Here is a 23,204-nt window from a genome sequence, read left to right as displayed (position 1 = left end):
TGATATTGGTTTTCATTTCAAAATTTTAAATTTTATTATATGGCATGGATGGCATCTGTCCAGGGATGTTAAAGGAGGGTATAGAGCCACTTTTAAGAAATATTTTGCAAGGATGTCTTGCCCTAGGCTGCCTGCCTACCTCTTGGCAGAAGGATAAAGTACCTAAACCTAAGAAGCGTTACATTTGCGAGAAGGCCCTAAGGTCGTACCCACTAAATGAAAACCAACACGCTTACCAGCGTGGAAGGTTTCGTGAGTCTGCTCTTCATTCTTTGGTCTCAACTTTGAAAGGCGAGTACGCGATGGAGGTGTTCGTGGACTTTGAAGGGAAGTACGCCCTTTCAAAAACGTTGTGATGCCGCCAGGGCGCATGGTGTCGATGATACTTTAATTAAGAGGATCTATGCTATGGTAACGCAGAGATTGCTATTGCCTTTGGAGCGCTGTAAGCGCCAATCGGATAACAGATAAATCGTTTCAAAGCGAACTGGCCAAAAATCGGCAGGAGGGAAGCGCATCTGAAGGAAACTTTACTCAGGTGCTCTCCACGGCTCAAAAGAAGATGGCGAAGAGGGACAAAAGGCAACAACACGCCGTGTCGTCAGAAAAACCTATGCCTAAAATTAAGGCGAACACAAATGGTGGAGTACCAAAATTAAAGGGTGCGGAGATGAAGGAGGACCGCCAGCTCCGCTTATTAAGCCGACGGAAGGCAAAACCTTTGCTAAAGTCCTCAGCGAAATCCGTTATAGGATCAAGTCCGAAGGTAGTGGAGCTAAATTGTCTTCCATTCGGAAAACGAACGATGGTGGAGTTCTCGTCAAAATCGGGCCGAAAGCAACAAAGTTACGTTCTGTGAAGCGGTCAAGGAGTCATTTTAGTCTAAATGCTTTCTTAAAATCCGAGATTTTGACTGCCTTACAGAAAAGAGAGAAATAGAAGAGGCCATCAAGCGGGAATGTCCGGGGGTAATCAATGCACGGATTGGTGTCACCTCTGCGAACTCTAGGGGCCAAAAACCGGCTATTACTAATAAGTTCATCGTTACATAATTCCCTTGTGCCGAGGTCATTATTGCTCTCAAAATCAAATTTATCTCTCAGGAGTACACCTGTTGCGTGGGCATTAGATATCGTGAGATTTTTGATTGAAGTTAATGAAAAAAAATTAAAAAAATCCGCCGTAGCCGGTCCCAAGCCCGGTTGTGAAAGGAGGAGGAATAGATATCTTCACTCTGAATGGCTGTACGCCACCGCAGCGTCTCAGGGGGTAGGTGAGGAGAGTGTAGGAACTTTGCAGTCTTGCCAATTACTCACTGAGGTAGGTATCACCACACCTGCCAGTTAGGTACAAAATGCAAACCCGAAAATGAGGAGAGGGAGAAATTTGAGGCCCGGTGCGAATAACTAGCAGGAGTCGTCTGACTTGGTGACTGGGTCGGACTCCCGTAATGGACAGTAAGGCGTCGAAACCGCTAATAGTGGGGCCGTTCAACGTCTAGGCGCCACGATGAGCAGGAGCATTGCTCCGCGTGCTCCAGCTGTTTCTTCACAATCTGCGACGACAACTTCAGCGTGTTCGCGGAGGCAGCGGATAAAATGGACTGAGGATATGAACTTCTTTATCATCCGCTCCTACCACAAAATAATATTGGGGGCGGATATAACAACTTACCGCCCCTTGTTGCACCAGAGATTTATCGAGCGCTTCCCGCAATACGTGCACGTGACTCTGCAGCGGATCACAGACCAGTACCGCTTCATTACTCACAGCGGCACATTCCTGGCCGATAACAGAGAACGTGTTCGACTTGAAGTCATCACGGAAACTGGTGACTAAGATCATCAGCATCAACAACACCGCACTGCAAGCAACAGTTTCAATACTCGCCGAAGCACTCTTTTTCACCGTCCAGCTCCGCAGAAGTTTGGGACGTTCCAAAGAGCGTGTATACAATTCGCGGAAATGGATCGGTACACGGTACGGACCTTCGTATCGAGGCTGCAGCGGCTTCCAGACAGGATCCGTCCTGACCAGGACGTGCATGCACGTGTCCAGCTCCCTGGGCGCGCAGGCAGGTGCGGACCAGTGTCGTGTGGGAGGTGTGGCTTTAATGCGGTGGAGATTGTCTCTCAGTAGGCGCAGCAATCCCGAGTCTGTGAGACCCGATCTCCTGTCGAAGACCGGATCACTTGGAAGCCTTGGGTTCTCCCGGTGTATCAGCTCCGCGGGGCTGGCAGCAAATTCCTCTCGGCGGGTTGTTCGTAGGCCAAGTAGGACGAGAGGCAAAACCTGAGTCCAGGACGGATCATCGCGAGCCATAATGGCGGCTTTCAGCCAGACTCAAATTGCATTCCCTGGTCAGTGATGATCACTGCAGGGACGCCAAAGCGAGGGATCCACTTTCAACAGAGGGCTTCGGCACAAAATTGCGCCGTAATGTCCTTCAGAGGTATTGCCTCAGGTCACCGCGTAAACCTGTCGATGATTGTAAGGCAATATTTGTAATCGTGCGAGTCTCGCAAAGGGCCTACGATGTCGAGGTGTAGGGTGTGGAACCGCTTGGTGGTGTGGGGAAATGAGCCCGCTTCTTTTCTTACATGCCTGGCGAGCTTACACTTCTGGCATGCGATGCACTCTCTGGCACAGGAGTCGATATCCTTATTCATGGAGGGCCAGAAGTATTTCTCGGTGACTAACCGATTTGACGTCCTGATGCTTGGATGCGCTAAGTGGCGAACTGCGTGGAACACTTCCTTGCGAAAGGTGGCCGGGATCCCTTTTCCGATTATTCGCAGCAAAGAGAGATGTTCGAGCCTAAGATGGGCAACTACCGAAATTTATATTTGGGGTTGGATTTGAGGTTTTGAAGTACTGCGTCATTTACCTGCGCCTTGTCGGTAACCGAGAAGTTGAGGGAGTTGGGGATGTTAACCTCGGAGACACGTGACAAATCGTCAGCAACTATGTTGTCCTTGCCGGACACGTGCTGTATGCCGGACGTAAACTGGCTTATAAGGCTCAGGTGTCGAAGCTGACGAGGGGACGCTTTGTCGGGTTTTTGTTTCAAAGCATATGTTAGAGGCTTATGGTCCGTGAACACTGAACGGCTTGCCTTCTAGGGAGAAACGGAAGTATTTAATGCTTAAATACGCGACGAGCAGCTCTCGATCGTAGGTGCTGTAGCTCCGTTGAGCGGGGCGCAACTGTTTACGAGAAGAAGCTCAACGGCTGCCAGACTTGATTCACCTTTTGATGAAGAGCAGCACCTACTGCGATGTCAGAGGTATCAACAAAAACGGCTAGGGGTGCATCTTGTCGAGGAAATGTCAAGGGTGAAGCATCAACCAGTTGTTGTCGGGATGTGTCAAACGCGCGGACAGCCTCTTCAGACCACACAATCTCTCGTGTGTCCTTTGCTTTGTGAGCAGACAAGTACGCGTTTAAAACGGACCGATTTTGGGCGGTCTTGGGCAGAAAACGACGATAGAAGTTTAACATGTCCAAGAGCCTCGGCAAATCTTTCGCAGTTTTCGGGCGCGGAAAGCTTATAATTGCTTGCACCTTGTCTAGGTCGGGCTGTATTCCGTCAGGGGAAATGAAGCGGCCGAGCAATCTCACCTGTGTTTGGAGAAACTTGCATTTATCAACGTTTAGGACTAAACCGGCCTCAAAAAAATGCAATCGAGATGGGCTAAGTGCTCAGACTCTGAGGAAGAAACGACCAAAACATCATCCGAATATACGAAACAAAAGTTGAGGTTTCGCAGGACCGAGTGGATGAACCTTTGAAATGTTTGCACCGCATTGCACAACCCGTAAGTTATCCGTGTGAACTTAAAGAGTGCCGTCTTTGGAATGTCTTCTGGAGCTATAGAGATTTGGTGATAAGCCTTGGTTAAATTCAAGGTCGAAAAGATGCGGCAGTTTGCGAGATGATGCGCAAAGTCGTGGATGAGCAGAATAGGATATCGGTCTGGAACAGTTTGCGCGTTTAGTCTTCTGTATTCCCCATAGGGGCGCCATTCGCCGTTTGGCTTAGGGACCATACGGAGTGGGGAAGACCAACAGCTGTCCGAAGGTCTGCAAATACCCTGTTGCATAAGCTGTTCAAACGATGGCTGCTGTTGAGATCTTTGCTGAGATGGAGAGATTCATTTGTGCCATTCAGGAGAGCGTAGTCGCCACCCGAGCTTATGAAAACCTCATAATAAAAGAGCAGTGGTTCAGCTTTAGAGACATTGTCCATCTCATTTCTGGCTGTACTGTTATGGCGCCGGTACAATATACGAACTGGCCTAATGCTGTATGTAGGGTGATCCATCAAAACCTTGCATGCAAGCATGGACTGATCACGGCATGTTCGGTTTACAGAAATGAGCCGCAAGTAGTGCTTGATAGTGCTGCCTGTAGCATTTATTGGATCCGGCAAGATCTAACTAATCGCCACATACCGCACGACAAGCCGGGAGTGTTGTTATTTGACAAGATGGGTCGCTCCGCGTATATTATTGATTTTGCCATCTCCCATAATAGCAACATTGAACGGAAATACATGGAGAAGAAGGTGAACTATGCGCCACTGGCTCGGGAAATCAAAGTAATTTGGCGTCTCTAGCGGTTGGTTGTAGTTCCTACAATGTTGTCAGCTACAGGTATGGTACATAAATCCCTCACGGCTTCCTTTTATGTCCTGGGACTCTCACAGTCTGGTTCAGTAAATCATTCTGCATATGTGCTCGATGTTGCAGGGAGTTCTTCCACTAACCTATCGCCAGCGCCTATCTTTTAACTAGGTAGGATTGTCCGAACCTAGCTTGGCACTTAGTGCTAGCATTAGGTGAAATCTGCATCCACAGAGATTATGACAATTCAGAATATTGTAAATATTCAAATTAAAAAAAGTACATAACTGGTATATAGGATCCATTTCGATCCCAAGCCATTTGTATTTCTGCTTCTAGTAGTGACTAATCGCCCAATGTCCGCTAACCACCGCAGCATGTGAAGTAATGTCCGTCCGAATCTTCTAGTTGCTAACACTCGATGCGTGAACACTTTCCGTAAGAGAGAAATGGGGTCTGTGATAAGTGTCACTTTTGCTAGCGATGTTTTAGCTAAGGATCTGCAGTGGTATGTCAGTGACGAATATACACATAGCGACCACCAGGATATCATTTTTGAAATCAGGCATGGTAAACGAATGAAATGGTCTCGGACGAGAGCTGAAAGGTGGGCAGCTAATGAGTTTGACGAGGGGATTTTCGAAGAAGTTCAGCAGCCAAATGCAGCGCTTGAAGGAAGCGCAGAAAATAAAGCTTTACAGATTGGGGAGAAGTTGCGACGAGCATGTGATGCATCCATGCCAAGGTATGTTGTATCACAGAAGCAAGTTCCGAACTTTTGGTGGAATTCTGAAATCGGAGAATGCCGCAAGGCCTGCCTCAAGGCCAGAAGGCGCAGTTAGCGGAATAGAAACCGATCTGGATACGAGCAATTACATGAAGAATATAAAAACGCTCGGAAGAAATTACATGTGGCCATTATAAAAAGTAAAAGCGAACACTTTAAGTGACTGTGTAATGAAGTTGACAAGAACCCCTGGGGCGGCGCCTATAAAACCATAATATCAAAAGTTAAAGGCAAACGCTCCCCATCGATCTCTTGCCCTACTCTGCTTAATGAAATAGTAACGGATCTTTTCCCACAGAATGTAAGTACCGCTAACCTTCTAAAGGAGGTCCTCGAAGCTGCGGGTAAAATTGTTGGAAATAAAGCACCAGGCTTGGATAGCATCCCCAATAAAGCTCTCAAGGCAGCAGTCAAAATAGCTCCAAATATGTTTGCCGAGGGGTTCACCACATGCCTTAAAGAAGGAACATTTCCTACACCTAAAACTGTACACGGCCATGAGAGAATTCGGTATCCCGACGAAATTAATAAGACTGACTAGGCTGACCCTGACCAATGTGCGAGGCCAGATAAAAGCAGCAAGATCACTCTCAAGACCATTCGACATCAACAACGGTCTACGACAAGGGGATGCGCTATCATGCGTCCTCTTTAACCTGGCCCTCGAGAAAGTGATCCGTGATGCCGAGGTAAATGCAAGAGGTACGATCCTCTTCAAGTCCACCCAACTACTGGCCTATGCTGACGATATCGACATCATGGGAAGAACCACCCGAGATGTACAAACTGCCTTCATCCAGATCGAGCAGGCGGCGCGAGATCTTGGGCTGTACATCAATGAAGGCAAGACAAAATATATGGTGGCAACGTCAGCACCGAAGACGAATCAACCAACAACATCAAACCGCACTGGTCAAACACAAACACGAAGAAGAATAAGTATAGGAGAATACAACTTTGAGACCGTTGACAATTTCTCCTATCTAGGGTCAAAAATCACAACCGATAACAACTACGATGATGAAATCCGCGCACGGTTGTTGTCAGCCAACAGATCCTATTTCAGCTTCAAAAACTGTTCCGCTCGAAACGCCTCACCATAGGGTCAAAGCTCTTACTGTACAAGACTATGATCTTCCCAGTCCTCATGTATTCCTCGGAAACTTGGATTCTTAGCAAGAAAAATTCCGAACTCTTGGCCACGTTCGAGAGAAGAATCCGCCGAAAAATTTTTGGCCCCCTACATGAGGATGGACGATTCCGTAGCCTACATAACGACGAAATCTATGAGCGATACCATGACCGTCCGGTTGTGGATAAAATCCGGCTCAATAGGCTACGGTGGGCGGGTCACTTAATCCGTATGGATGAGGATGATCCCGCCCGGAAAGTCTATAAGGGCAATATCTATGGTAGAAAAAGAAGACGAGGCAGACCCTGCCTAAGATGGAGCGATGGCGTGGGTCAGGACGCCAGACAGCTTTTAGGGATATCGAATTGGTGGACCTCGGCGCAAAACCGGGATGTCTGGAGTTCCTTATTAAGGCAGGCCTAGACCGGATACCGGTTGTTGCGCCGTTGATGATGATGATGATTTCCTACACAATGGAAGAAGCAGAAATTAATACTAGTCCTCAAGCCAAACAAACCTTTGGGTGAAGCTTCATCCTACAGGCCGATATGCCTTCTAAATAATACTGGCAAACTATTCGAACGAGCAATCTATAACAGATTAATACGAATTGTCGAAAAGGTGGTGGTGGTGGTCTGTGCGAAAATCAGTTCGGTTTTCGAAAGGGGAGGTCTACAACGGATGCACTTGTCCGCCACTTGACGAGGGTAAATGTTGTGCAGTGATTACTTGAGTCCTTAATCAACTTACGCGTGGCGAAGTACCTGGTGCATATCGTTGTCGACTTCCTAATCAATGGGATTCTGTGCTGCGAATCAGATGAAGGAATGAAATCATACCAAACGACATGCGGAGTTCCACAAGGGTCTGTCCTAGGGCCACTCTTGTGGATTATTATGTGTAACGGAGTACTGACCCTAGACCTTCCTACTGGTGTGGTCTCCATTGGTTTCGCGGACGATATTGGTGTGACGGTTGTTGCACGCCTTCTCGAAGAAGTCGAGCTTAATGCAAATGAAACAGTTATGAGATTAAATCCTGGTTAGAGAACGCTGGTCTACAGCTCGCAGAGCATAAGGCGGAAGTAGTACTTATTACCAAGCGGAGAAAGTGCACTTCCATGAAGATCGAAGTTGGAACGCAAACAATTCATTCCAAGCCTGCACTTAAGCAACCAAAGCATATAACATCGGTTGCGAGAATCCTACCAAATATAGGTGGCCCAAGGCCGACCTGTCGACTCGTTATTTCGAAGGTGGTTAGTTCGATCCTACTGTATGCAGCCCCAGTATGGGCAGATGCACTGGAAATATAGCAAATAAGAGAAAGATTGGAGCTGCGTATCGCATAAGTGTACTCCACTACATGTTGCGTTTACAGAACAATATCTAATGAAGCGCCGCGAGGTAATACTAAATGGGAGTGCCGCGGGGAGAGTGGAAGGAGAAGGTGGTTTTAGTGGGTAAGAGTCCCACATAACCGTGTGGCAGGAGCCTGCGGTAGCTTTTGAAGCTTTCTACCTTTCATCTGGAAAAAAAAGACAGACAGACAGATGGACAGACAGGCACCGACTCGATTCTAATAAGGTTTTGTTTCACACAAAACCTTAAAAAGTACAAAACTGGTATCTAGGATCAATTTCGATCCCAAGCCATTTGCCTAGTGACTAATCATCGTTGTCCGTTAACCGCCGCAGCATGTGACGTAATGAGATTACTTAGATGAGTGTGCGCGTAAGTTCAAAAATATAAATATTAGAGCTAAAAATGGGTCGGTGGGGTTCACTTGGAGAGAATGGGAAAGTTCTGCATGCAAGCAAATGGATCTTCTGGTCAGCTCATTGCAGGATAAAGGTGAAACGAAAGGATCTGTGTGCTGCGAAACCAAGGACACATTACACCATTTTTTAAATAAAAACAGTCATTTCAGTATACAATTTTCATTTATTTTCTAGATAAATTATAAAATAAAAAACAGAACAGTATAAATATATCACTACATTTTCATTTTTCTTTTCTCCATAGTTCAGGTGAAGTTCACATTACAGATACAGCTTAGATAACTAAAGTCAAAAAAAACCATTGTAATTTCGTTCGTAAAAAATATTTAGGTTTATAGTTATAGCATTTAGAAAAATGAGTTTGTTTCCTTTTCGTCTCTACGTTAATAGTTACTACTAATCAGATTCAATTTGATTTACGAAATATCTTTTCACGTTTATTTTATAAAATCTATAGGCGGCAGGCTACAAACAATAAGATAACAGAATATCCAGGAACCACACGTGTGCGGCATGTGTATCTTTCTTGATTTTTGATAAGTTTTCAAATTCGGTTAGAGATGACACGTCATCGTCATAGCAAGATGGATATTTTCTTTGATAAATTTCATTTTCTATAAATATATAGACATGACTTATTAACTTTTTGATAGTTTTATAACATTTTACAAGGGACTGTGAATTTCATATTTAATTTTTCGCTTTCCACTTTTTTTCTCAATTAGTTATTGTCTTCCACGATTATTTAGAGAGAGAGAAAGAGAGAGGAAAATAAAATATCTTCAATGATCCAAAAATTGTTGTAAAATCTTTTAGTAAATAAGTTTTGTAAATTGCAATAGGTAACAGACGTAGATAGATTTCAGTAGTCAAGCAGAAAGGATAGAGATTGTGTTTATGCTCTGTGAAAATAGAATTCATTGCTGTTGAACTACTCATAATAAATTACACAAATATATATATTCAATTATGTTATAAATTTATCGATAAACAACTTGTGTTGTTGATAAGCACTTAGTTACAACTCTTGTACTGCTACGCTGTGTTAATTGATTTCTTTCTATTTATCACCTTCAAATTATTCAGCAATTTATCTCAAAGTCTACGCTATTGTAAATGAAGAGAAGTGTCGCGTTCGTAATTTAGCTCAATATGGATTGAAACAACAATAAAGAATATGAAGTACATCGATTACATTGACATAGTAATTAACTGTGTTCATTATTTTATTCATAAATACTGCGGTTATTCATACTTGATGCGGATTTATCCTTCTACACTTATCTACTCATACAAATCAGACAGGGCACGGACTGAGGTTAGCCGCACTCACATTTTCCAAGATTTTGAGAAAGAAACAAAAGATTTTCATGTTTTCTTTTTTCATAATTTTATTGGAGACTATTTCAATTCATATTACAAAAGGAATTGTTCAAAAAAAAAATTTTAGGTGTTGATTTTTTGCAGGTTTTTCGATTTTTTACATGCTGCAAGTGCGAAATAAGGTTAGCGCTCTTACGGGCGAACCCAGCTGGCGGATTAAATAAATGATCACTTTCGATTCCCCGAACTCCCCGTCTTTCCAATAAATGCCAAAACTAGGACCAGCTTTGGAAAGTACTAACCGAGACCTTTCATTTGAAACCCCACATGACTATATTTGGTGAAACATGAATGGGGACCCCCCTTAAATTCGACGTAACAGGATGTAACTTACTGTATACGTGAGCATTCACAGTTCTCACCTTTCCACCAAATTTGGTGTCAATCGCTGCTAGTTTCGGAAAAAAAAATGCGTGTGACGTACAGACAGACAGATAGACGGAGGAGTGGCCAGATCTCCCATCAGGCGCGACCCCAGCTGGCGGATTGGGACATATCTATTGATGTGTAAATATGTGTTCATGCACTTTTCTTTTCTGATTATGCATGGGTTAGTGTTTGCTCATCTCTGGTGCGTGGACCAAAATGGCTATGGGAAGGATACCCAGAACATAAAACCACCATGGAAGACGAGAGAAGGAGTCAACTTACGGTGCAGGGGTTCGGAACCCCAGTACCGGCGGCTTTTGGGAGTGAGCAAGCGGGCTCCCGGTTGTCGATATCCCTCGACCGCAGTGCCTCGGTGGTGGACTACTTGGCCACCTTGGCATATAATGTTACAAGTGATTTGGATCTGGAGAAGGAAGTGTTCAAGCGAAGTACGACCTTACCGAGAACACCAGTAGCAAGAACAACCAAGGATGAAATGAAGACGGATCGTTGGACGACAAAAACTGCGGCAACACCCACCGGATATGTTCAAGATGCGCGACAGCAGGAGGTGCTCCAGGAACAAGAAAAGGATCCATTCAAAAGAAGCTCATCAACTTTGAAATCTCCACCAATGCTAGAGACGATGAAGGAGAAAGTACAGGCAAGATCAATAACTGCCAAAAGTGAAACAGCTTATAAAAGGAGTAACCCTGTCGGGGGTTATAGGGAGCGGAGTCCCGATCCGGAGGAATTACCCTTTATCCAGCTTGGGGCAAAAATAGTTGAGCTGTCCGAGTTCATCAAGGACAAGCACAACGTGTACCAAGCCATAAAGGATATGGTAAGGGCTATTAGAATCCTCTATAATAGACCGCAGATGGAAGAAAAGAATACTAAGGATACGCCGAACACCGCTGCACCAACAGTGTCACAAGCGACCCAAGTGACACCTAACCGTACTACCATCGAAACACGGCGAAATAAACGAGTACGGGAAAAAGAAGGGGATCATAATCAGCAGGCGCCTAAGAGAAAAAAGGCAGGAAACCAGCACTAATAGCTCTGAAGGAGGAAAGCATACAGCGAATGTAGAAAAGTCGACCAGCGCTGCGAAGCCCAAGACGAACAGAAACGATGGATGGACTAAGGTTACGAGCAAAAAAGCGAAAGGAAAAGCAAAAGTGCAAACCCGTCCAGATGCGATTGTTATCTCCAGTAAGTGCAATCTGTCCTACGCGGAGATACTCAGAAAGGTCAAAGCGGATCCCGACCTAAAAGATCTGAGCGGAAATGTGAATTGACTCCGAAGAACCCAGAAAGGGGATCTCATGTTCGAGCTGAAAAGATCCAGCGTGGGCAAGGCTGATGACTTTCGCATTTGGATGAAGGACTCACTTGGGGAGAATGCCGCAGTGCGTGCACAAAAACATGAGATCTACATACAATGTAAGGATCTCGATGAAATAACATCGAAAGCAGAAATGTATACTGCTCTGAAGGAGCAACTCAAATTGGAAGAACTTGCCGAGGAGTCTGTTGTGAGTTTACGAAAAGCCTATGGCGATACTCAAATGGCCACAATACGAGTACCAGCGGCGACAGCGCAGAAGTTGTTGGCGGCCGGAAAAGTTCGGATTGACCCATCCAATCTGTCTGCCGTTTAAGAGAGCAGACTTCACTAAAGAGGTGCTTTAAATGCCTCATGTTTGGCACTTCGCCAAGGTGTGCACCAGCAGCATTGATCGATCCGATCGATGCAGGAGGTGTGGGGAGAAAGGCCATATTGCCAGGGAGTGCAATAGGGACCTCAAGGTGAAAAAGCTCGGCAAATGGGTTTCGCATGCCCCAATCGTCGCCGATCAGCGCAATAACTAGATGCTGATGAGCCACCGAAGTATATGCCGAAACCGATTCTCCATTTGAACAAGGTAATAGGGACTATTTGGTGGTCTACAGCTGGAGTTATCCCCTATTCTTTTTTGGCACCTGGCGAAACGATAAATGCATAGAAATATTGTGCCCAACTCGAGGAAATGCACCAAAAATTGAGTATACAACGGCCGAGATTAGTCAATAAAGATGGTGTGATACTCCTTAACGACAATGCACGGCCTCATGTATCCAAAACAATGGTTCAAAAGTTGAACGGATTGCAATATGAGACTCTGCCTCATCCACCATATTCACCGGACCTTTCGCCAATCGGCTACCACTTTTTTAAGCATTTGGATCATTTTTTGGCGGAAAAACAATTTAGGTGCGAAGAGGCTGTATAAATTGCCTTCGACGAATTTATCAACACCCGACAGTTGGACTTCTGCGAAACTGGCATACATGCTCTTGAATCTTGCTGGGAGAAGTGTTTTGAATCGACTGGCACCTATTTGATTAAATAAATGAATTTTTGTAAGCTTTACAGTCGTTTCAAATTTTAGTACCAAAACGGCCATTTGATTTGCAACAACCTAATAGAATCGTAATGGACGATTCAGAGGCCTTTCCTCTCCGCAGATCACGTGCCCCACCCTCTTGCTGAAAATCATCCAGGGCTTATTCCCCCAGCAAGAGGAGACCACCGACATATTCCAACCACCTCTGAATGTGACGGCAATTCCTCCAATCACCAGAGACGAACTGCTGGAGATCTGCGGCAGAATAGGAGACAATAAAGCACCGGGCCTAGACAGAGTACCGAATAAGGCCCTTAAGCTTGCCGTGAAATCCAAGTCGGACACGTTGGTTGAGTTATTCGAAGCGTGCATATCCGAGGGAATATTTCCAGCGGCAGAAGTTGGTAATTCTGCCTAAGCCTGGTAAACCTCCAGATGAACCATCCTCATACCGACCGATACCTCTTTTGGACATGGTAGGGAAAATGTTAGAGCGGGTAATCTATAATAGATTACTCCCGGTTGTTGAGAGCCAAGGCGGCCTTTCAGATCGGCAGTATGGGTTCCGTAAAGCCAGATCAACCATTGATGAAATCAAATTGGTTACTGGCTTGGCCGAAGATGCAATCCACGGAAAGGGTAGTACCAGCAAATATTGCGTGGTAGTAACCCTGGACGTGAAAAATGCATTCAACTCGGCCAATTGGAATCTAATACGGAAATTCCTAGCGAAGATTGGTATTCCCGACTATTTCGCTGCAATTGTCAAGAGGAGAGCACCGAGGAAGCCACAGTGGTGGGTTACACTGACGACATAGCACTGGTTGTTGTCGCAAAGCATCTCGAAGGTACTGAGTTATACTCAAACGAGGCAATCAGTGCTGTTAAAAGTTGGCTAGAGAGTTCAGGTCTGACACTGGCGGAGGAAAAAACAGAAGCGGTCCTCATCACTAAGCGTCGGAAGAGAAGCTACTTCTGTATAAGAATCGGGAATCATATCATCACTTCCAAGCCGACCATCAAATACTTGGGGGTGGTGATAAACAGGAAGCTCAGCTATAAGCAACACGTGGAGTATGCTTACGATAGATCATCCACTGCTAGTATGGGCCTGGCGAGGATGATGCCAAAAGTGAGAAAGCCATGGCATACCTCTAGGTTGCTTATAGCCTGGTTGGTGGCCTCAATCATGCTCTATGCGACCCCAGTTTGGAGGGAGGCGTTGCGGATATCAGTTAACAGTAACAAACTGAATGCAGTATACCAGCCTTGAGGGTATGCTCTGCCTTCAGGACTGTCTCAGATGATGCAGCATTCGTCATCTCTGGAATGATGCCGATTGACATCTTGGCAGATGAGATGGCTAATATATACAATAATTATAATCTCACCCAGTTTCTCAGGGGGCATGGAGGATATCGGCAATACCTGCACAGGTTTAAATTGGAGACCTCACCCGACGACTGTTGCGATAGAGTCTCTGAGGACCCAGAGCATGTATTCTTCCACTGTCCGAGATTTGTGGAAGAAAGGAGGAAACTAGGGGACACTCTAGAAGAGGTGCTGGTACCAGAAAATCTGGTGCCGAAAATGCTAGCACATCAAGAAAATTGGGATGTGGTCAACTCCATGATCGCATCTACGCAAACCAATTTGCGAAAGGCAGAGGAGAGGAGAAAAGCGCCGTGGCGTGTGTTGCGTATAGAAGAAAGGTGACTAAGCTAGAATGAGCTGACTCCGCCCCGTGATGTAATACCTTATGGTGGTTCCGCGGGGCAGGGAGGGAGTCGAGGTGGTTTTAGTGGGTAAAAATCCCACACGCTGGTGTGTCCAGACCAGTGACTTTTGAAGATTTCCACCTCCTGAAAAAAAAGGCTATCATACAGTGATCGGATTTTGTCATGAGGGATGTTTGCCCAGGCCACTCTGATAGCTCCTTTGAGTTTATCTTTATTGCTGTATTGCTGGCAATTTTCATAAACTTTTCGTGCCAAAATCGACCATACGTTCTCGATAATGTTCATATCTGGTGACTTTGATGGCCAATTGTCGAAACGCCGTATGCCATGTTGCTCTAAATAAGCCAAAGTTGATCTGGTCACATGTATTGGTGCATTCTCTTGTTGAAATTGCCAGTCCAGACCGACACATTCGAAGCCATACGCTGGGAAATGAGGGCCAATCATCTGCTGATAATGCACAGCATTCAATCTGGTCGAAATGAATGACAGAGGCATGTTTTTTAAATAGCCCCAATAGCCCCCCATACCATTACTGAAAATTTTGTCTTCAGTACGTAAATCGTGCCAATAATAGGCAAAACCATCTGGGCCATTCAAAGTGAAGTTTTTTTCGTCTGAAAAAATAATATTCTGCCATTCTTTTGTCCAATGAATGTCATATATGGTGAACTTCTTACGGCCTTCAATATTGTTTGAAGTTAACATAGGCTGGAGCATTATTTTTTTTTGTATTTCAAGTAGCTGCAACCACTTTCTTCTTTCTTTCTTTTGTGTACGTCCAACACCAATGGGTAAATTATTTTTCAACTTGATATCACGAGCAGACTTGTTGCTGTTGGCTGCAGATCGTATCAAATGCACTTTTTGTGCTGGAGATATTGTCGACGGCCGGCCTGTCACGCAATTTTTGCCGTAATTTTCACGATTTTCCAGAAAATTTCGAACAATTTTTTCACTTCGATTAATTTCCTTTGTAATTTTCCGGTTTGACATGTTCATGTACTCTTTAAGTGCCGCCATTTTTGCTTTTTCTGCTTCGGTCAGAGGTTTTCCATGACCCACGGTGATTCGCTTGAATTACAGACGACAACTGCTTGTGAAATCACACAAAGTGTCAAGAGAATGTGTACAATGTTAAATCAAGTCAAAACAAAACATAAACATGTCCACAGCATTGTTTATTTTGCTCAAAACAGTGAGTGCGGCTAACCTTAGTTCGCACTTGCAGCATGTAAAAAATCGAAAAACCTGCAAAAAATCAACACCTAGAATTTTTCTTGAACGAATCTTTTTGTAATATGAATTGAAATAGTCTCTAATAAATTATGAAAAAAGAAAACATAAAAATCTTTTGTTTTTTTCTCAAAATCTTGGAAAATGTAAGTGCGCCTAACCTTAGTTCGTGCACTGTATCTGAGATATGCACACCTTTCCCAACAGGCAACATGTAGGGCATCGATTGGAATTGTTGAAAGAGAGAGGACACTACTATCTATAAATAATAGGAATCACTGTTGAAGAACTAAGTTAGGGTCTAGGTGCAAAGCACACTTTGGCGGTGTTGAGTTTAGAATAGTGTTATGTGTAGGAACTGAACGCTTCTGTTTCGAGATGCAACCCATCTTTGCGACAGATAATGTTAGTATTTGAACCAAACTTTCCAATCGATGCATTACAATCGGCATATTCCTATGAAAAGTTACTTAATTTTTTTCATTTTAAAGTATTTACATTTTCGATACATTAAGCTTTGATATTAATATACTGATATGAAGATATTATTTGATAATATCTTTTATTTTAGTAATTGACTAGTTTATGAAATAGGCCCAAAAGTTAAAAAGTAAAAATAACGTTGTATGCGTTGCAAAGTGTTAATCTGATTCGTAAGAAATCACAAGAAAAACGGAAACTATTGGTAGATTTGAAGATAGATTGAACTGGCTCAAGTAGTTTGATTTTTCAGCAATATCTTTTGATAATTTGAAAGCAAATGTATATGATTTGATGCTAATCTTCAGAGTGCGTAGCTTCCTACGTTTTTGGCGTTTCAGTTTACCTTATATCCTTTGTCCTCACCTCACAGAGACGGAATCTATATTCGATTTTCGGAATAGCCTCGCCGACTTGGAGGATGAAATTCGAAACACGAAAAGGAGAGTTCTAATCAGAGGAGTCTTTACGGCAGAGCCCAGGGAAAGAGCATGCTTTAATCAGAGTGAGAACTGAACGTCCGGCAGATACCTACCAGGTGGGACACCGGGAAAATTGATGTTGGAAGCTCTCTTAACAGAGGCACATGAGCGGCAAGACTCAGTCGTGGACAAAAGAACTGCGACTGAATCACTAGTACATTCAATAATGAGTTTTATTTCTGCAACTTGTAATACATCGTCACCTAAAAGGAGATTCGGTTACAGGAAGTTAGCTGTGTATTTGCGGACGGCTGAATTGCAAGTCTACGAAGAGTGCAAGAAACTAAGAAGGAATTCTGCCTCAAAATCAACAGGCAGGAGCTAATCAGCGATGTTAACAGGGACCCATGACATATGCTGGTTACCAAAAAACTTGGTGCTCATTAGCCATTCTGTTTCATTGAAGCAGTGACGCTGGAAGAAATCGTGCAGGCCTGTTTTCGTGTCCACCTAATCCGAGCTAACGCTGTGGATGATAGGGATAGTAGCCTACTCTTTACTGTAGTGGAACTAGAAGAGGCGGTCCTGTACGCGAAGACAAAAAAGCACCAGTTCCGGATGGTGTTCCCAGCAAAGCGCTGAAACCTGTATGCAAGTATACGGCGGACTTGCTATTTAGGGCATTCACCGAATGTTTGATAAAGTGTTCCCTCCCCCCCTCCCCAGCTGTAAGGTTGCGAGGCTTGTGCTGATGGCAGTATGTTGGACACAGCGGGGAGGCTGCTTGAGAAGGTCATTAAGTCAAAACTGACTGACGCAATACAAGCTTCGGGAGACTATTCACCGACACAATATGGTTTTAGAGCGGTGAAATTCACTGAGGCATACAGTCGCCATTATTGACTAGTGGCGTCCCTTGTGATGCTAGAAATAAGACACGTTTTTAATTCTGCAAGGTGATGACGCTAGAAAATCGTTTCCATATACCAGACTACCTTTTGAAGATATTATGGGATTATTTAAAGGACAACGCAAAATGAAGTTTACATCGGGGGTGGCTCGGGGATCTTTCATTGGTCCGAACCTTTGAAACGCCTTATGCTATAGTCGATATACGATTCGAGATGTCTAATGAATCGTATTTGGCCGGATATGCGGATGATGTTGCGCCACTGGTTGCCGCACACAAGTCGGAACAAAGTCAGCACACTGAGAATGGTGGCGTGACAAGTTAGCAAATGGAGCGCTTAACATGGATACACTCTAATTCTGGAGAAAACAGGAGTTATTATCCTGAACAAGGAAAGGGTCCAAAATCCTCCTTATTCAGGCTGGTGGAGCATGGAGTGGTCTTGTCGAAGCCGGCGGTGAAATATTTCATAATAGACATGAAAATGAGCTTTTCCGAGCAGATTCGAAATACGCAATGTTATCTGCGGTTTGTCGGATGATGGCCAATGTCATAGATCCCTTATCCGGTAGGCGTCGTTTGTTGATGAGTGCGATTCAATCCGTCCTTATTTACGGTTCTGGGGTATGGGCTGACTCCCACAGTAAAAAGCTGTCCCGCAAGCGTCTAATGCAAGTTCAACGGCAGGGGGTTTTGCGAGATGTGTTCGCCTTTCGTAAAATTTCGGAGCCAGCAATAACGATGATAGCAGGAGTTATTTCGATACCTCTCTATGCTACTGGGTGCAGGCTTATATTCCGTGGTGAGGGAAATAAGGAAGCTGTTGCTTGTGAAAAGAAATCCCGCACTCTTTCCAATCATGGGAAAGGGAATCGAGGGATAGATGGACTGGCATCTGATCAAAGATGTGCGGCCGTAGTTCAATCAGAAGCACGATGTGGTTGATTATCACCTAACTCAGCTGCTTAGCGGATTAGCACTTTCAGTCTTACCTGCACACAATCAGGAAATCATGGTCGTCTGACTGCATTTATTGCAAGGATGTGGTGGATGATACCTTGCATATCGTTTTCCTTTTGCAAAAGATGAGAACGCCATCGCCATTACCTTTCGATGAAAGAGTGTCAAGTGTCTCTGAACACTATAATTGAGGCCATGATACAGAGCGACGGCATATGGAATAGAATGGCACGTTACAATCAAGGCATTCTTAACGCGAAAAAGAGGGAGATGAATAGGAAAGATACCAGGATAGCTGGGGTTGTCTGATTCACGGGGTTGTGCTTATATACTGAGTAAGCCTAGCCTGAAGTAATGTGTTAAACGGTTCCGGATTAGTGTCCTAATCGCAACAGGGAAGTGTTTTAGCCGGTCTGAGATAAGAGTCCTTATCCTGTTAAAAAAAGTACTCTCCATCCCTTGATCTTTGATTATTTAGGATTAAAACACACGGCATTTTCAATACTACACTTTTGGTTTATATCAGGAATGAGGAGGAAGGACGCGACGGCAACGTATGAAAATGAAGGGCATGTATTTTTTTGGATACCAGTTGGCAACCCTATCCGCTTATTTCGTTTGGTGTTCCTTAACCTGGTAAACAATCACAGCCGAAGGTCCTTGATGTGAGGTTATATCAGATCAAATGTGAATGTTTCCGGCTGCGATCCAGTAGGCATCCCTTCCACTGGGTTATTTAAATATCAGCTACGGTGGTAAGGCCTAGCTTGGCTTGGAAGGATAAGACGATAAAATAGCTTGTGTCACTGATGTTGCCGAGGAAGCCAGTATACTAGGACTATATACGACGCTTTCAAAACGTATAAGGGTCGTGGCTTACGGGTACATGTCACGTTTTCCCAATCGAATGGAGGCTGAAGCGCGGCCGAATAGGAATAGACTCCACTTAAGGGGTTTTATGTTTACTTCAGGAAGCGGAATTTAATAAGGAAATCGAATTTATGACTCCTACATACATATCCATTCATTGACCAGCAGGGTTCGCTTAGGGTATAAGGTAGGCTGTGGAACGCCAATGTTGCCAATCTTCATCAGCATCCGATCTTTCTACCAAGAGAGCATGCCACCTAGTAAATTATACGGGAAGCACATCGAAACACATTACATGGCTGTACCCCTACGATCCAGAATTATTTGCTTATGTGGTATTGGATCCTCAACGACCAGAAGGTGATACCCAACAAGCAATACATAAACCAAGTACACAAGCCGACGGAATCAAAATCCAAAACAGTTTCCTTTAACTTTACTAAAAGTTTCCTCAATAAATTGCATTTCAGTATCGAGTTCACCCTAAAGATGGAAAGGGAAGGCCAACTATCTTTTTTGGACCTGTTGTTGAAGAGGAAGCAAAAGAAAGTAGGCCTGGAAGTCTACAGAAAATCGAACCAAACGAGTCATCCTCAGCACTTCGAATCACGCTAGATGCTAACTCTTCCTATTTCCTAGGTAGGAGTGATTTTTGAGGTCGCCAGACTGAATGGTTATCCCGACCATACCCTCAGCAGCTTGATTGGCGAACAGAAGGGGACGCTCCAACGGTAAGCGTTCGCCAAACTGCCTCCGGATCGACAGCACTGATTTCAGGAAGGTATACATCGGATAAACCAGAAGAACGTGAAAATACATTTTGGGAAAGGAAGCAGCATTGGGGAAAAAACGGATGCGACAGTTTTCAGACCGAGGGTAGCGGAGCATATCGTCCTAATAAACACAGGATTTCCAGGGTTAAGGTTGATGAAGTACATAAGCGATACGGGGAAATTAGATGTGGCTGAAAGTATAGAGATCTATAAAACACCAAGGGCGGGGCGTCTCAACGGGGATCAAGAAAACGGTTAGTTCAAGTTCTTGAAATTCATTGGGCGGGGCACTCATGGACAAAATTATAATATCCGTTCCATCGGCCAAGCTAATAATCAGGAGGAGCGAGTAAATAAAGTTTTAATTGTAGGAAGTATAAATAGAACGACTTCGGATTTTCAAAACTAACCACTGGCAGTTGGTTTTTTTAATTATATCAACACAACTTTACTGAAACGCTCTAAATGCAAGATTTGCCAATAATAGGTGGTCAGAAATTCTAGACTCCGTTGGGAACGCACCATGAAATAAACAAAGCGACAGTTTAAGTGAGTGTTCGATGAAACGAAGTTTGTTCCAATTTTTGAGGAGTTTAGTGAAATACTCTGCCAGATTGGGTATGCTTGAACTTCAGGCTGCTCGTACCGCTCTCTAATAACCCTAACTTCTGCCCACTTTTTAATTCAACGTAGGGGAACCTTCATGAACACTGGCGACAGTTAAAAGCAATGTACTAAACACTTTGGACATGCAGCTCTGAACCAAATCGAACAAGGAAAGGCCAAGTGTGAAACCCGATAGGAGAAAGGGAAACATCGTCGATGACGTGTTCATTTGCGTTATCCGTTATAGTCCAGTATCATAGATCTTGAAGAAGCGAGTGAGCATGTATCTCCTAAAACGATACCTGGCCCCAAACTAATCAATCCGAATTGTTGATGTGGAAGTGGTCAAGCCATTCTTTTAGATGCGAAATTTCCCTCTTGAATTATTACTTATTTCGGGGGTTTTATGGCTGTGCAGATACGCTGTCTTGCAGCTAGTGATTTTTTTAGCATAAATAAATGTTGCCTTTGGAATCATCATCAACGGCGCAACAACCGGTATCCGGTCTAGGCCTGCCTTAATAAGGAACTCCAGACATCCCGGTTTTGCGCCGAGGTCCACCAATTCGATATCCCTAAAAGCTGTCTGGCGTCCTGGCCCACGCCATCGCTCCATCTTAGGCAGGGTCTGCCTCGTCTTCTTTTCCTACCATAGATATTGCCCTTATAGACTTTCCGGGTGGGATCATCTTCATCCATACGGATAAAGTGACCCGCCCACCGTAACCTATTGAGCCGGATTTTATCCACAACTGGACGGTCATGGTATCGCTCATAGATTTCGTCATTGTGTAGGCTACGGAATCGTCCATCCTCATGTAGGGGGCCAAAAGTTCTTCGGAGGATTCTTCTCTCGAACACGGCCAAGAGTTCGCAATTTTTCTTGCTAAGAACCCAAGTTTCCGAGGAATACAAGAGGACTGGCAAGATCATAGTCTTGTACAGTAAGAGCTTTGACCCTATGGTGAGACGTTTCGAGCGGAACAGTCTTTGTAAGCTGAAATAGGCTCTGTTGGCCTTTGGAATGGTACCAAAAATTGAAATCCTATTTTGTTTAAATACCACTGTAATCCAATCAACTTAGATCCACTGAATTTAGAGCTATTGCCTTGTAAAAATAAGGAAATAAGCAACATTTTAAAGTTTGTTTTGCTTATTAAGGTTCTAAAATAAGTAAATTGAGATATTTGAATTGGGCAAAGAATGTGATCACCAGAGCTCTGAATGAGGGATTAAGTTATTTATATCCAACATTTCTTATATCTTTCTTCCGTCCTCCTCCTTAGCTCCGCCAAAGCGCTAATACAACTGGGGACATCCTCCAACTAATAAACGGAGAATGTCGAGCAATGGGAGGCAACCTCAGGGGCCGCGCCTCATTGAACATTTGAGGCAGAGGAAGCAAGGATTGAGGCTGTGATTCGTCATGGATTTGCATGCATTTTCCTCCTCGGTCGCGGCACTCGGGTCGGGTATTAACGGACCCATTTTTTTATTTTCCAAGTTTAGCTCGCGTTCTGTTTTTGCTTGTTAGGCCGGAATGAATCCCCTTGTTCGTTTGATTATTTTCAGATGCGGTGCGGACCTACGCATCGGAAAATTTCTTCTCTTCTTCAGACAATTCCTTTTAGATTTTGGGATAGCTCTTCCATCTAGGTCGTCTTCGGCCACGCAGGATGGTTCTTTTGCTCATCTAAGTAGCATAGTTCATTACAACTTTCGACATATTCAAGTTAATTACAATTGGCATTACGTGATATAATCAGGTGGCTCAATTGGTTAGGGCACTGGGATAAGTTTTCGCTCTCTATGGTTCTGAGTGTTGGCCAACTATAAAAGACAATGAACGGCGTCTTGCGGTATTGGAGACGAAGATGTTACGTTGGACTAGTGGCGTCACATGTTTTGATTACATCCGAAATGAGGATATCTGCGATCGTTATGCCGTTGCACCGATCGTGGAAAAGTTGCGTGAGAGGCGTCTTTGATGGTATGGTCACGCAATTCGTGCTAACGAGAATGCACTTGCCAAGATTGGTCTGAACATCGAAGTCGCTGGTAAACAACCAAAAGGCAGGCCTAAACAACGGTGGCTTGATACGCTGGATGGGGATTTGAAAGCCTCGAGATTGCACCCAGATCAGGCATTCGATAGAGCCAAATGGCGAAACCGATCACGGCGAGCCGACCGCGCTTGTGAACGGGACAAAGGCTGAAGAAAAAGAAGAAGAAACATACATGCAAAAAATGTTTGTGTTCAACAAAACAAGACTGTTTCACTTTGTTTAAATTTTTTTTCCTGCTTGCAACTGAGATGTGATTGGAGCCGATTACTCCCTATAACCAGTTCATGCCTATCTTCAACACTATCCATGATTTAAAATAAACACGTTTCATTTTGATTCAATTAATGCGTTTCCGGAAATATTCTTATGTAGGCCCTATTTCAACTATGTGATCCCATTTCCTTATCATTATGTATTAGGAAACGAAAACACTTATTTCGATCATCATAGAATATCTAAGATATGTATGTTCGAAATTGCAAGTTGTTTCAGTGTTCGGTAAATACAATATAAACAAATTAGCGAATAACCTTTTAAAAATAATGAAAAATTTCAACTTGATACATTGTATATAGTTCGTTTGCATGTTTCAAATTATTGCCATGTCAACAGAGTGTTCTGATGTGATAAATAAAATTCATTTGAGCAATAATGGAATAACAATAAAATTAGA

At 43.9% G+C, this 23,204-nt stretch overlaps 1 protein-coding gene across 5 annotated transcripts in view; it reads right to left on the bottom strand.

The window, feature by feature from the left end:
- Window positions 1–8,467: 8,467 nt before the first annotated feature.
- Window positions 8,468–23,204, bottom strand: part of LOC119649614 (D-glucuronyl C5-epimerase B) — a 51,373-nt gene continuing 36,636 nt past the window's right edge. For 4 of the 5 annotated variants that reach the window (XM_038051838.1, XM_038051865.1, XM_038051857.1 and 1 more), the window contains exon 7: window positions 8,468–8,938. In XM_038051838.1, coding sequence (XP_037907766.1) covers window positions 8,790–8,938 — 149 coding nt within the window. In that variant the 3' untranslated portion in view covers window positions 8,468–8,789. The remainder of the gene's footprint in view (window positions 8,939–23,204) is intronic. The other variant, XM_038051847.1, reaches the window with a different exon arrangement.

The sequence above is a fragment of the Hermetia illucens genome, chromosome 1 (genome assembly GCF_905115235.1).
Source record: "Hermetia illucens chromosome 1, iHerIll2.2.curated.20191125, whole genome shotgun sequence".
Classification (NCBI taxonomy): domain Eukaryota; kingdom Metazoa; phylum Arthropoda; class Insecta; order Diptera; family Stratiomyidae; genus Hermetia; species Hermetia illucens.
The sequence above is the reverse complement of the archived record's forward strand: the minus strand, read 5'-3'. Positions and strand labels throughout refer to the sequence as shown.